This window comes from Sitophilus oryzae, unplaced genomic scaffold (genome assembly GCF_002938485.1).
Source record: "Sitophilus oryzae breed Bouriz unplaced genomic scaffold, Soryzae_2.0 scaffold_381_pilon_pilon, whole genome shotgun sequence".
In the NCBI taxonomy this organism is placed as follows: Eukaryota; Metazoa; Arthropoda; class Insecta; order Coleoptera; family Curculionidae; genus Sitophilus; species Sitophilus oryzae.
This window is the reverse complement of record NW_022146953.1, coordinates 591,692-608,162: the sequence shown is the minus strand read 5'-3', so window position 1 is coordinate 608,162 and position 16,471 is coordinate 591,692. Positions and strand designations below refer to the sequence as shown.

General features: G+C 34.0%; 1 protein-coding gene across 2 annotated transcripts in view; it reads left to right on the top strand.

The window, feature by feature from the left end:
* Window positions 1–16,471, top strand: part of LOC115885364 (homeotic protein distal-less-like) — a 96,259-nt gene that overhangs the window by 11,460 nt on the left and 68,328 nt on the right. For both annotated transcript variants that reach the window (XM_030904261.1, XM_030904260.1), the window contains exon 2: window positions 1,979–2,157. In XM_030904261.1, coding sequence (XP_030760121.1) covers window positions 1,979–2,157 — 179 coding nt within the window. The remainder of the gene's footprint in view (window positions 1–1,978; window positions 2,158–16,471) is intronic.

Genomic DNA, 16,471 nt, shown 5'->3' with positions numbered 1-16,471 from the left:
CGGACATGTGTTAGCGTGTTCCTAGTAGGCTAAGGCCACCCGGCGATGAACTCTTTTTTTCCTATACGTATTTGTTAAAAAAAAACTTTGTTTAAAAAAATAGTACCGGTGACGACCAGTGGTACTATTTTAAAAAATATTCATTCGTAATGGTGATGATAAAGCAAAGCAAGAATTTCCATTAACATACAAACTGGATAAATTTTTCTCACATTTATGTCAGCATGAGAAAAAACAATATGGCGATATTATTATATAACTTGGTAATATTTGAGGGGTAGTTTCATCTCGTTGGAATTTGACTTTCGAAAAATCCGTTTGCCAAAAATAAGCTTTTTACGTCAAGCAGTTTAAGCAGAATCGTGATTAAGAAATTACCCAACTTTTTGGAACACCCTGTATGATTTTTTAAAAATTTCAAAATATGTAAAAAAACCAAATAAATTATGCTTGTCCAAGCGTTTTCCCGAAAGACAAACCGTTTTTTAAATAACAAATATTGTAATATTTGAGGGGCGTTTTCACCCTCTTGGAATTTGAGATTCGAGAAACCCCTCCTTATCGAACCACACAGTCAATCCGTTTGCCAAAAATCAGCTTTAAACGTCAAGCAGTTTAAGCAGAATCGTGATTACTCAATGGTCATATTGTATAAAACACCCTGTATAAATTTATAAAAAATCTTAAAATATGTAAAACAACAAAATAAAATATACGTGTTTAAGAGTTTTTCCGAAAAACTCACCGGTTTTTAAATAAAAAATATTCTAATATTTGAGGGATAGTTTCACCCCCTTAGAATTCGAGTTTCGAAAAATCCCTTCTTATCGAACCTCTACACCCTAAAGTCAATCGGTTTTCCAAAAACCAGCTTTTTACGTCAAGCGCTTTAAGCAGGATCGTGATTAATCAATGACCAGATTTTTAGAAACACCCTGTATACATTTTTAAAAAATCGTAAAATATGTAAAAAACAAAATAAAATACACGTGTTTAAGCGTTTTTTCGGAAACTTGACCGTTTTTTAACTAAAAAATATTGTAATATTTGAGGGGTGGTTTCACCCTCTTGGAACTGGAATTTCGAAAAATCCCCTCTTATCGAACCTCTACACCCTAGAATGAACCTGTATGCCAAAATTGAGCTTCTTACGTTGAGTGGTTTGAGCAGGATCAGTGAGTTAGTTACTTAAGGATTTTATATATTAGTATAATTTTTTCAGTGCATTTTTGATGCCGTATTTTTCGATCGTATGGTACGATTTCTTTCACTTCGTTCTGATTAATACAAATACCTACTGGCACACAAGCGTATTGATTATCAGTAAATAAGACAAAATAGAAGAAAACCAAACTAACTTAAGTAAAAAAAAATGGTGAAAAATAATATTCGCATAAATTCATATAGCTATACATGTTGGATAGCCAGAGTTTCGTCAGACGTATGTAATTTTCGTTTCGCAAAAGATCAAAGGCGCCGACTACAGAGAATGTAGCCAGCGTTCATTACATATGTACGTACAAATAGAATACGTACTGCCGAGTACTGCGTTTGAGCTGTCTAGTTTTCCGCTTTTTCTGCATCGTTTGTCTCATTCTTTATTATCTTATTAAGTTTGTATAAATTTAATGATTTATTGCTCTTAGAAAAATGCCAATATTTTATATAATTATTAGTGGAACTATAAAATATATTTCTACAAAGTTTATTTCATTAATTTACCAAACAAATCCTTCATTAGAAATTAGTTGTTTTTTTCTAGATGATATAATAGTTATTTTTTATACAAGACGATAAAAATTTGTTTTTTTTTTCTGCTTTCTTTGGTTTTATGTATATTTTGACTTTTTTTATATTATAATATAAAAAAATTATGTTCAAGCAACAACACACTCTCAAATAGCCTAGAAGAGTTATATAGATTATAATTAATTTATATCCATTATTTTTAACTTGTCTTTTTTTCTAAATGTTCTAGAAAAATGTCTGTCTTTGGAGAGGCCTACGGGGGGCAAAGGCAAGAAAATGCGCAAACCTCGTACCATTTACTCCAGTCTTCAATTGCAACAATTGAACAGGAGGTTCCAAAGAACGCAGTACCTAGCATTACCGGAACGGGCCGAGTTGGCGGCCAGCTTAGGGCTCACTCAGACACAGGTGAGTCAAACCATATTTAATATCTTAGATCTTATAGTAATAATTGTATCAGGGATAACTTCCATTTTTCCTTGATCTTGAACCTTTGAACCAAACATCTTGAGAACGGTTGCTCTTACCAAAAGACATTTTTATGTAAAAAACTGCGAAATTGTATATTTTCTCACTCAGTAGTTTTAAACAGACTCGTCCAATGCTCGTCAGACGCGCTAAATTCGACATGTTTCGAAATAAATAATAATAATAATAAATAACGCTTTATTGTACAAAAAGCCAAAATAGCTTCATCGACAAAGCATTTACAAAACAAACAAAAGCACAAAAAATATACAAATAATAAAAAATATCATACAATACAAATCAATTCAAAAAAATTTACGTCATTAAAATTACAAATAAAACATGCATGAACATTGCAGAACAAAAAAAGGCGTATCGATAAAATTTTACAATAGGAAAATTGTAAATGAATATAATCATGTAAGAGTTATAAAATATTAAATATTAAATGGGGCTAGACTTTTAACCAGTGTGTGAGATGATCAAAATTCAACATCAACAAAAAGTGTGAGATGACCTTTTGTAAATATCAGATATGTGCTTGCGGATTAAGCAAAGGGATTCAAAAATGAATAAAGAAGGAAGAGTTAGTATTTTGAAAATTTTAAAGAAATTCTGGTAGTGAGTTCTACTGTTCAGTCCCCATAAATATTGAACTGCTCTCTTTTGAAGTCTGAAAATACTATCAGACTTTGTTGCGCAGCAAGTATCCCAGACTGGAACTCAAAAAGGGCTTAATAGGCTTTTCTAGACGTTAAAAAGTTAAGTTCCTTAGAAACTGAGAAAATAAGTGCACTCTTTTATTTTTATCTACTGAACCCATCCAGTATAGAGACTTTATAATATAAAGTACCTATACAAACAGAGAAGATATACTATATCTACTTCGTTATATAAAATCCACACAAACCAAAACAAGAATTGACAAAACCAAATCGTTTTTCGTTATTGTCGTTACGGCTTTAAACGTTAATCAATAGAAAATCAATTCGTGCTGCCTCATTGCCCACCTCAATCATTTATTACAAATAGATCGTCATTAATCTCCATTTTAGATTGTAATTGTTTCCTTTCCTCTCACTCCTCTACCTCTTTCGTTTTTTTTCTTTCTCTAAGCTTACGAAACTTCCCCATGCAACAAATTAAAACGATATTACTACCAAAAAGAAGCTTTGAAGAAAGTATCAGTTTAATGCGATTGTTCGCTTTAATATTCCGTGAATTTGGTGAATTTTTAATCACGTCGGCAACATCGGAAGGGAATCTTTGTTAAAAAATTGATTGATCGAATTTTAATTTAATAGAAAATAGTTTTTAAATTATTAGTTTTAAGTTTGGAAAAAATGTACTTGATTCTTTTGAAAGTTTTTTATAAAATAAAAGTAATAAATATAGTCTAAATATACAGAGTGTGATAATCATCCACAGACTCAAATTGCTTTAAAAGACATTTACACGTTAGGTACACTATTTTTTGACACCTTGTATACCCAAAAAGAGAAATAAGAAATCTGAAAAAACTTATGTCTATTTTATTGCACGTTTTTTTATTCTAGTCCCTCAGCTTCCTAAACTCGAAAAAATATCAAATTTCATCAAATTCTTTTTTTTTCTTCTTCGTTTGGTTGAATGGGCAAAATGATCCTTAATTCGATATAAGTGTAAACAAATCCTGTATCACTGTGTCTCCTTTACACTAATCTAATTAAAAAAGGATAGTGTTCGTATCCAGTTACGTCCTTTTTACCTCCGTTAGGGTACGGAAGCAGATTGTTTTGATGTGTGTATGAATTTGTGAAGGTTATGTCTACACTACGATGGCTAATAAGGCTCGATATAATTAAAAAAACGAAGAAGTAGTTCTTTATTTTATTTTAGGATAACTTGTAGATATATGAATTTGGTTTGCTGAATAGAAATGGCGACAAATGCGACTGCGGTGCCTTTCAGGACATGGAACATCTTCTTCAATGTCCTGCGTGTCCCCACAGATGTACCCTCGATGACCTATGGCTGGCTAAACGGGAAGCATTGGACGTAGCCCATTACTGGGTTAAAAAACTAATATTAATCCGGACACGAAAAAGTAAAGTAGTTTATCATTGCCAAAAATAAGAGGTCCCAGACCGTCTAAAAGACGCATTTTAGCAAGCGTCTTACGCTCACAAATATTGTATCCAGCGCCGGCATGGTATACAGCTACTAGATATCAGAGTAGACTGGTGAAACTAAGGAGATTACAGAGGTATTCCTCCGATTGATCTCCTGATACAAGAGAGATATGAAGTCTACAATGATTCGACAAAAAGCGAAGCCAGAGCGCAACTCATGGAAAAATGGCAGGAAGGATGGATGGGAGGAAGTCAAAATATCGAAATCCAGCTGTAACCAAGATGCTTTTGTTATATAATAAGTGGAACACTGGAACAGTTTGAACTGGATGACCAATTCTACAAGTCTTATTTAATCTAGGGCTAAGTTCGACTTTCTTTTCTCATATATTTCCTCCTTGGCGACAGAAAGCGGCCGCGAAACCGTCGAAAACGCGGCATTTCGACGGCGATTTTTTCCGCCTTCCTCGGGAATGTCGGCGTCCATCTGCTGGCGGACGCGCGGAATGCGCGGGCGCATTTTTCGGGCTCGAAACGTCCGGGCAAAAAGCGGCGCGCGGCATCGCATCAAAGCGGGACGATCTCGCGGGCATTTTTACGGCGAAGAATGGGGACCGATGGCCTTAATACCTTCTCCTTACCCCGTCCCTGGTGCCTCTTTATGATCGCCACATTGATCTAGCAGCAGTTCATCTCTTCTCGTTAAACTGGGTAATGTTCAAAAAATAATAGAGCCATTGCCGCTCCAAAAAAGGACAAGTTCAGCCACAAAAAACATACGAAATCATTCCAATTCAGCTTTATTATTTAATTTAATAGACAATTCAATTAAGTCAGTTCTTTCGTTAAATTAACAAAACCCTGAATTCAATTATACTTAGGTATTACTCAGTTATATTCTAAAGCTTCATTCGGTAGAATAAATTAGTGGTTTTATTATACTTTATACTACTTAAGAACTTACAATCATTGACAATGTCTAAAACACAAAACATCCCCCTTTAGAACTTTTTCTTTAATGGCTATAAAGAGAGTTAAAGACTAACCGTGCGAACAAATACTAGAGGCGCCATCGGTCATCAAATGGTGTAAAAATTAACCATCTAATTTTGACACAAGGAATCGTGCTTATTTTTTTTTTAATTTTAATTCAATTTTCATTGTTTTCAATATATTATTAGATTTTGTTGTATTTTGCGAATGTATAAATGTTTCTTTAATATAAAGTTGCATTATATTAATTTAAATTATATGTGTTACATACATATTTATAGTTATTTTTTTATACAAAACGATAAAATTCAATTTTATCGTCCATATCCGGCGCGTTTGGATATGGCGCATAATTTACGCCATATCCAAACTACTTCCATTTAAATCCCGAATAAATTATGAAAAGGAATATAAACATTTTCAAAAATGGAAGCAATTGAAAAACGTGCGGGAAGAAATAAAGTTTTTAACCTATCCTCGCTGTTAAAGTGTCATTATCTAGTACTATTTTATCTACTATTTTGGATAGATATAAGGCAATTTCAATAGTTGCTATAGAAAAAAAATTAAAATATTATGACATACAGTGTGACCCACTCAAGACCGGGCACCCTCCATAAAATCTGTGTTTATAGTCCGATTTTGATGATTTTTTTTCAAATATAAAGTTTCAAAAAATGTACTTTAGGGCTCAATGTCATGTTATTTCACAAAAAACAAGGCCTACTTAATAAAGTTTTTGTGGTGAAAAATTTGAAAAATCATATTAACGATTTTTTTTCAAAAAATTTGAGTACACCCCTACATTCGGCATCCCCCAAAACAGTTCTGTACCAAATTTCGTTTAAAAATATTAATTATTAATAATTCTGCAGTTAAATTAAATAATTCCCTATTTTTGCCAATTTAACGATGAGTTATCACGTAACCCTTGAAAAAAACAATCCACAACAATGGGTTTTATCAGCTGTCTTGCAGCGTAGAATTGAATATTAATTTAATAGCACGCAGAAAAGTGTTGTATCAAGAAATATTATTTGCATTATGGAACAATTAAATATTAGGGATAAAATTGAAATTATTCGTTTAGTGGGTGATAACTATCTTCAAGCAGGAGAAGCTGCCAGAGAATTTAACAACAGACATCCCGACAGACCTGCAGTAAGTAGAAGCACGGTTCAACGAATAAATAGAGTTTTTAATGAAACTGGTTGTGTGTCAAAATACTTACTAAAAAACAGAAGGCCGGAACATTGAATAAATAGGCGGAATGAGGAAATATTAGAATATTTTCGTAACAATCCTCGTGCAAGCATTAGAGGCGCCAGTGTTGATTTGGATATACCAAGGGAAAATATTAGGAGATGTTTGCGAACTAATAAAGTTAAACCCTTTAAACCAAAGATTTTACACACTTTGGAAAACGGAGATGATGTTAGACGATTAGAATTCTGCTTATGGGCTCAAGCAGAGTATTTAAATAATAGAAATTTCTTAAAAGAAATTTTATTTAGTGATGAGGCAACATTTAGTACAAACGGAGTAGTATCCTCTCAAAATTCGCGATTCTGGGCAGTCGAAAACCCTGAATGGGTGATCAATACAAGAAGACAGTATTCTCAGAAATTAAATGTGTGGTGTGGCATACTTGATGATAGAATCATTGGTCCATATTTTTTGAGAGAAATTTGAATAGTCCAACGTTTTTGAATTTTCTGATTAATGACTTTTGGGATGCAATACATATTTACTACATTCAACTCAACAACCAGTCCAAATCTCACGCTATCCTTCCTTTTCGTACCCCTCAAATCTAATTTAACTTCTCGCCGGTATCATTAATATGGAAACCATCACCCATCGAGCAGTACCAAAGACAGTACCCGGTTTAATTCGTGAACAAAGCGGATGCCGCTGTGCGGAACACTTCGGTAGCCCCGGCGAGGCAGCGACAAGCCAAAGAAAAGAAACATCAAGGCGTTAATTTAGACAAAAAGTCTTTGGGTAGTACCGCGCGAGTAATAAAACGAATCGAATGCGTAATTGCGCGAGTCTAATCCGAAATTGCGTCTCGCACGGTGGTACCGAGACGAATCGTGTTCGTTTTGGTGTGGTTCCACCTTGTGCGCTCCGAGTGGTACTACGCGGTGGTACCGAAGAGTAAAAGCGCAGTAGCCGGCATGAAGATGAATTAGGAAATTAGCCGTCTTGACTTCCGGTAATGGTTATTAACTAACGTTTTCGAACAGTGTCGATGGGAATTTTGTCAGAACAGTGTTACTATAGTTTAACAATGATATACAAGGTGTCCCATATAGTAAGACTGTACACTACATCATTAAATTCTTATTCCGTCCACTACTGAACAAAAACCTCTCTCAACTCTAGCCATTTCTTTCTATTTTGTGCCACTTGAATCCAGTTTCCTCTTAATGTCATCTGTCCATCGACTAGGAGGTCGTCCTCAGTCCTCTGCTTCTATAGACCTCGTGTCTTGCTCTCTATTCCACAAGTCTCTTTGTCCACCGACCATCTGTTATCCTAGACACACGTCTTGCCCAATTCCATTTAAGATGTAAGACAGATATCACCGCATCTCTTACTCCTGTTCGATTTCGTATGCTATGAAGTGTAACTCCCAACTTCGTTCGCGTCGAATTAATCCTTTGTAATGATGATGATAAAGCAAAGCAAGAATTTCCATTAACATACAAACTGGATAAATTTTTCTCACATTTATGTCAGCATGAGGAAAAACAATTTGGCGATATTATTATATAACTTGGTAATATTTGAGGGGTAGTTTCATCTCGTTGGAATTTGACTTTCGGAAAATCCGTTTGCCAAAAATAAGCTTTTTACGTCAAATAGTTTAAGCAGAATCGTGGTTAAGAAATTACCTAACTTTTTGGAACACCCTGTATGGTTTTTTAAAAAATTTCAAAATATGTAAAAAAACAAATAAATTATGCTTGTCCAAGCGTTTTCCCGAAAGACTAACCGTTTTTTAAATAACAAATATTGTAATATTTGAGGGGCGTTTTCACCCTCTTGGGTTTTGAGATTCGAGAAACCCCTCCTTATCGAACCTCTACACCCCACAGTCAATCCGTTTGCCAAAAATCAGCTTTAAACGTCAAGCAGTTTAAGCAGAATCGTGATTACACAATGATATGAAACACCTTGTATAAATTTTTAAAAAATCTTAAAATATGTAAAGCAATAAAATATAATATACGTGTTTAAAAGTTTTTCTGAAAAACTCACCGGTTTTTAAATAAAAAATATTCTAATATTTGAGGGGTGGTTTCACCCCCTTAGAATTCGAGTTTCGAAAAATCCCTTCTTATCGAAACTCTACACCCTAAAGTCAATCCGTTTTCCAAAAATCAGCTTTTTACGTCAAGCGCTTTAAGCAGGATCGTGATTAATCAATAACCAGATTTTTTGAAACACCCTGTATACATTTTTAAAAAATCTTAAAATATGTAAAAAAATAAAATAAGATATACGTGTTTAAGCGTTTTTTCGGAAACTTGACCGTTTTTTAAATAAAAAATACTGTAATATTTGAGGGGTGGTTTCACCCTCTTGGAACTGGAATTTCGAAAAATCCCTTCTTATCGAACCTCTACACCCTAGAATGAACCTGTATGCCAAAATTGAGCTTCTTACCTTGAGTGGCTTGAGCAGGATCGTGATTAATCAGTATGTCAGTCACTTAAGGATTTTATATATTAGTATAGATATGCACTTGTTCCATAAAAGTAATGTTTAAACTACCACTCAGTACTAGGTTTGTCATGTATCATGTCTTTGATAAGTTAATTTTCAAACCGACTTTTTCGGAAGCATCATTCAGCATATCCAGCATATTCTGTGCTTCCTGTATGTTGTCTGTTATTAAAACAATATCATCTGCAAAACAGAGATGATTTATCAATTTGCGCCATCGATGTTAATTCCTGTTGAATCCCAGTTTATAATTTTTAACATACTTTCTAGCACAGCAACGAATAGTTTAGGGGAGAGTGTGTCGCCTTGTCTTACCCCTCGATCGGTATTAAATTTGTCTTGTTAAACCTAAAAAAAAATTGTATTCTATCGGCACAAAACGAAACACTTCTTTGCGACTCCAGCATCCTTTTGACCGGTTTTTTTCTTCAAGAAAAGATGTTTTTCGATTAAGAAATCGTTCTTTATTATCTCGGAAACGTTTCGCGAGAGAGGTATTGCTCCTCAAGGAAAACAGAAAAAAAAAACCGTATAAAGTTCTGATCGGGCCGGGGAAGCCTTATCGTGTCATCTTTGGTTATTTTCGTCGAATCCGATATGGCGGGGCAGCAATTAAAAAATAGCTTCGCGGACACCCATAAATCTTAATATCTTTAATCTTCTATTAATTTTTTAATGCGCCGCGGCCGGCCGGCCGTCTGAAAAAGGGACTCGGACCCTCCGGGACTGAGCTCCTCCCGAGAGACTTTTTTACGGCAAAATTCGTTTTGGGGCACCTTATCTTCAACATAACCTATAAGGTCTGTCTTGTGTTTGTCCCGATTTTTTTATTCGTTGGAGCGTATAGCATTAATAGAGAAAATTTTATACGGCTGATTCCAATATAGATCTAAATCAAGGATAGACAATCCGTATCGGTACATGGACTTATTATTAATCACCATATACAAGCAAAACGTAAACAAACTCTTTGTCTCTTTACACTTTGATTTGGTGACACAATAATTTATTTTTCAAACTTGCAGCTTTAGGATCTTCAAAAAATCAGAAATAGAGTGTTCAAAAGTATAGTGTTTAAAAAACTCGACCAACTATTGTCGACGACATATTTACGCAGATACGACTTACAGATTAGTAACAAAAGAAGACAGATTTATCAAATAAAAAGACACACTCATTTTTTCTTCATCTTTTTTTTATGATATACCTATAATTTCCCCCAAATCGATACAACCCACCTATACGTTTGTCCCTGCATAATTTCCCACAGATTAATAATAAATAAGCTCCTAGTTTCCTTTAACGTGTTTAGCCGAAAGGGTTAAAATTCCCCCCTTCAATAAATGATGGGCTTTCCTCGGCCCATGCGGAAAACCGACCGCGGTGTTTTTCCAGACTGTTTTCCATGAAAAATTAAACGCTTCTCACCTGTGGTTTTGACTCGGGCTTTTGAGAGAACGGGGAAGTTTGAGTTTCCTTTTCATTTGCATTTTATTTCGTTTGAAATTTACATGAAGCACCACGGCTTTTCTATTTTTGTTTGTCTTTAATGGTTAACATCAAAGAAAGTGGGAAAGTTTAATATTACTATGGAAGAAGGGTTATCATGGATGTTATTATGTGTTTTTGTCTTTGTCTGTTAAAGAGTGTTCAGCGTTACGTCATCATTATTTCTCAAATACGAGTTTTAGGGTGTGTCTGAGATCAGTTCATATTGTTTAGAAAATTATTGATTGTGCGAGTTCCGTTTTTTTTCGGCATTTATTATTTTGTGTTATTTTGGACTGTTGAAATTCCTATTTTCAAAGCATCAGCAACTCGCAATTGCATCGTCGAGCGGGACATAGGAAATCCCATGTAAGTTTTAATGGGGTCAATTATTGGCTTCCCTAATTATTTTAGAGAATAATTCTATTTAGGTTTATTGAAGAGCACTAAAACCCACATTCAAAACAATAACTTTAGATATTTTTGATTAGCCCGTTTACGAGTTATCGCCGATTTCTTTTTAAATATTTCTCCTTTCTTATGGCTATGGAAATTTACCTATTTAGTGCTTTATTATTATTATTAAAAACTCATACCTACATCGAACATATTAGCCATGAATGACACTACCGAAGAAAAAGTATTGATGATTAAATGGTATTATCAAGGAAATAGTTATCAAAAGGTGTCGGATATGTTTGCTGCTCTGTATCCGAATTGACCGATACCTGGAAAATCTACAATCGCAAGGAATATCCAGATATTTGAGACCAAAGGTACCCTAATAAATAACTACAGATGTGAAGGAAGGCAGGAACAAAGAGAAGATGCAAGAAATGATACCGACTTGGAAGTTTTATTGTGCGTGGAAGAGAACGATGGAAAGATCAGCACAAGGAAACTTGAGGATGAAATAGGAATAGATGACACCACAGCTTTTTGAATTTTGAAACGACATAAATACTATTCCTTCAAATATGAAAAACACCAAGAGCTACGAGATAGGGACGAAATACGGCGACAGGCTTTTTGTTTTGATATGATGGAAAGAGCAAACACGGATAGGGAATTTTTAAAAAACATATGTTTCACTGACGAATGCACGTTTACCTTAAATAATGAACCCAATGTTCAAAATTATCGATATTGGAACAAAGAAAACCAACACAGGTTTGTCGAAACAATGACGCAATATCCACAGAAAGTAAATGTTTGGGCAGGGATTCGGACAATATTATCGGGCCATTATTTTTTACGCGAAATTTAAATGCAGAATATTATTTGGAACTACTCGAAAATCATATTTTATCTGCTTTACATGATGCCGCTAGGGAAAATCAGGAAGTTTGGTACCAAATGGATGGCTGCCCGGCAAATAGTACCCTGGCTGTTCGGGAATATTTAGACAATAGTTTTAACGGAAACGTTATTGGCCTGAATCATACAGTAAATTGGCCAGCAAGGTCTCCTGATATGTCGCCAAATGATTTCTTTCTCTGGGGCCATTTAAAAAACAGGATATACAAGGATAAAAAATACCCAAATCTAGACGAGTTAAAAAGTGCTATTTCTGCCGAATGCAATAGAATTTCAGTTTACCAACTAGCGAATGTAAGAAGAGAATTTTATGATCGCCTGGGTTATTGTCTAGCAGTCGATGGGGGAATATTTGAACGTCTTCTTAAATCCTAAAGCTCTAACAATTTAATAGTACCTAAATTAATAAGTTATTGAATATTGTAATAATACTATAATTAACCTGCTTGTAATTGATTACTTTATTTTACTTTAATTCATATTAATTTGTATTTATAAATACATTTTTAAGATTTCCGATGTAGGAATGAGTTTTCAATAATAATAAAGCACTAAATAGGTAAATTTTTGAGATGACAACTTCATTTGACAGTTATCTTTTACCTTGACTGGTGCTCATAAGTAAATACAGGGCCATAAAAAGGAGAAATATTTAAAAAGAAATCGGCGATAACTCGTAAACGAGCTAATCAAAAATATCTAAAGTTATTCTTTTAAATGTGGGTTTTAGTGCTCTTCAATAAACCTAAATAGAATTATTCTCTAAAATAATTAGTGAAGCCAATAATTGACCCCATTAAAATTTACATGGGATTTCCTATGTCCCGTTCGACGATGCAACACTCGGTATACGGCGCCCACGGGAAAGAGTGTTCTACCAGCGTCTCTTTCTCGAGAAAAATCATTTATAACCTCGTTCATTTTGGTTAAACCTTTGAGGCATTTTTGCAATAAAAAATTTGAATTTTGTTTTATGGGAACAATCAAATTTTAATTTTGACATTGATCGATGTCCCTTAATAAAATTATAACCCCAAATCAAATTACAATGATAATTACTAAACAGAATATGCAGTAATTTACGAAATACGGTAGTGACGTCACCAATCTCTTTCATCTGATTGGCAAGTGATTGAGAGAGTTCGTTCAACGTCACGAACGATAGTATTACATTCTATATTTTAAATATGGCCAAAAATAAATAAAATATAATACTTTAAATTTTTTGGCACCTCAGTCTCAGTGTATTTCAATTATTCTTGATCCTTTCATCGTATTTTTCATATATTTTTTAACATTTTTGCTTTTAACCGTATTCCAATCCGTCTTAACTGCTTATTTACCGTATGCAAGCCCAAACTAGAACACGCTGTACAATTACGCGGAAACGAACGGAATATCGTCTATTTGACGACTGGGTGGCGCTAAAATGGCGGAAGGCGACGTCCAATTACCTCGTCTGTCCTCTTTCGCGCGTCCTCCCCCTGAAACCGGACGGCTGTCAGTCAATTTCGCCAGAAAGTCTAGCCTGGCGTCGGTCAAGACTAATTGATTGCCTTCTAATTTAATTGGTGTAGCTGTATTAAGTAATAAATGGTGGCGGTCTCATGTTAATTTATATTATTTATTTATTAATAATGAGAAAATATTAAGTGTAAGTTGCTTACACAAAATGGGAAATAGAAAAAATATACAGAAAGTGTGGTTAGATATAGCCATGCTTTTTTCTTTACGGACTAAAATGGTACTTATTATTTATGGTACGATCACCAAACAGATGTCAAAGGTTAAAATTACACACATGTTTGCGTTCAACGTCAGTACAATTCACTGTACCTTTTGCTTGACGTATTTTCTTAGTACTACTCCTTTGTCAAGTGTGTAGTACCGCTAAAATAAAGGATGAGTCGAGGCAAAAAAGAACCATAGCCTTCGGTTCAGGTGTTGTCGTCGTCTCTAAGCTTATATGGTACCACACCATGTAGGAAGGTTCAGGGAAAGATGGTTCTTCCTAGAAATGGTCGGCCGTGGGTTGGTTCACTATATACCGTGTATGTCTTGGAGCTATATGGATTATACGTAAATTCATTTCATTAATTTTGAGAATATACCAAGATTGTAGCCAGTACGGAAAAAGTCAAAAAAAATATCATTTTTGAGGAATTTTTAACTCATTTTCGAAGGCCTTAAAAACATAGTCATAAAATGATGAAAATTCCAGCATTTGTAGGAAATTTTATGTAGATTCAGAATATATACACCTTTGAAGGCTGGGCAACATTGGGTTTGTGAGAAAATTATTTTTTTCGACCCTTGTTATTCAGCTATATAAAGAAGGTTAAAATGTCCTCTACATCCATTACTGTGCTCATAAGACTACAATGGGCTATATTTTCTTGTTCTACACCTTTTAGTTAGCAAATAACAGCAGTTTTAACAAATCGGTGACATGACGAAAATCGTCAATTTTCATAACCCCAAAAAATGTCTATTTTTTTACCCATTTTCAAAGAATCTAGAAATCATTTTATTAATTTTATGGAAAGCACTGTTCATTAAAATGTTGTGTCCTATGTTATAGGGCTTGTTTCTCTCTACAATTTCCTGTCTCACAATGTACCGTTTGTGTCCGGGAAGGGTTCATAATTTCATAGTTGTCGATTTTCGAAAGAAATCAATACATGTATATTATATCGTATATTATTATTTTTCATTTTATTGATTTTATGGAAAGCACTGTTCATTAAAATGTTGTATCCTATGTTATAGGGCTTGTTTCTCTCTACAATTTCCTGTTCACAATGTACCGTTTGTGTCCGGGAAGGGTTCATAATTTCATAGTTGTCGATTTTCGAAAGAAATCAATACATGTATATTATATCGTATATTATTATTTTTCATTTTATTGATTTTATGGAAAGCACTGTTCATTAAAATGTTGTATCCTATGTTATAGGGCTTGTTTCTCTCTACAATTTCCTGTCTCACAATGTACCGTTTGTGTCCGGGAAGGGTTCATAATTTCATAGTTGTCGATTTTCGAAAGAAATCAATACATGTATATTATATCGTATATTATTATTTTTCATTTTATTGATTTTATGGAAAGCACTGTTCATTAAAATGTTGTATCCTATGTTATAGGGCTTGTTTCTCTCTACAATTTCCTGTTCACAATGTACCGTTTGTGTCCGGGAAGGTATCACAGTTTCATAGTTGTCGATTTTCAAAAGAAATCAGTACATGTATATTATTTCGTATAATTTTTATTTTATTGACTTTATGGAAAGCACTGTTCATTAAAATGTTGTATCCTATGTTATAGGGCTTGTTTCTCTCTACAATTTCCTGTCTCACAATGTACCGTTTGTGTCCGGGAAGGGTTCATAGTTTCATAGTTGTCGATTTTCGAAAGAAATCAATACATGTATATTATATCGTATATTATTATTTTTCATTTTATTGATTTTATGGAAAGCACTGTTCATTAAAATGTTGTATCCTATGTTATAGGGCTTGTTTTTCTCTTAGAAATATAGTAAACATACAATTTCAGCCATTTGTCGAACATTTTATGTACATTCTGAATATATAGAACCCTCTATAGGGCTTAAACGTTTTGGTTTTGTGAAGAAAATTGTTTGTGTGATTGTTGATTGTTGTGTCATATTTTTCTGATCTCTACAATCTCTCCTAGTAAATAAGTTTTAGATTTTTTGCAGTGTATACTAACTACATTAATCTATTTATTACTGCTGCTATGTCTACCATAACCAGACCAATCAAAATGCAAATTTCGTGATATTATTTCATTTGGGTTTCCATTAGATGCAACATAAAAGAACAGTTCGTTATTCACTAACTGCGAAGAAAAAATCAACACTTCAAAAGGTATTTTTATTACCCACAGCTATTATATAATTATTATTATACGAATCGGGGATGTTTTGTAGACTTATTATGTTTCTCTGTTGTTTTTTTTATTTGATGAGTCTTTAAAATCACATAACAATATAAATTCTTGCTCTAAGTTAGGGCAAGAATTTTCAATATGTTCCTGGAGTTTTACAAGAGAGCTTTTTTATTATTGACATTTTGAGAAAAATGCCATTCTTTTTTTTATACTTTCATGTTTTTTTTTAATTTTCTCTTTTCGTTTTTTTATTTTTTTTCTTCTTAGAACAAGCAAAAATTTTTGTGAAGAATACATTTTTCTGAAAATATCAATATTAAAAAAACTTTTCCTCTTGTAAAGACAATCCGGGGACATACTGTATATAGATATGTTATAATCGACAGATGAGAACCCACAACTATATGATACACTTTTTAACAAAAAGAAAACGTTCCCATGCAGAAAAAACTGTCCTCCTGATGTAACTCACTCTCTGATAACATCTCTAAGTAACTTAAACCGGGGTTAGCCAATTCCACCCCCCAATAACCCCCGCCTATGGGTTCGTTAGCGACCTAGGTCGTATGTCAAAGGTTTTCGGTTGCCTGTAATTATCTTGGCGCGCGTTAGCAGGGGCGTACTCTCCCCCCTTTCGGTCAAGACGAAGGGGTGTAAGAGGTATGGGAGAGAGTTTATACTAGACACTCTCTAATAA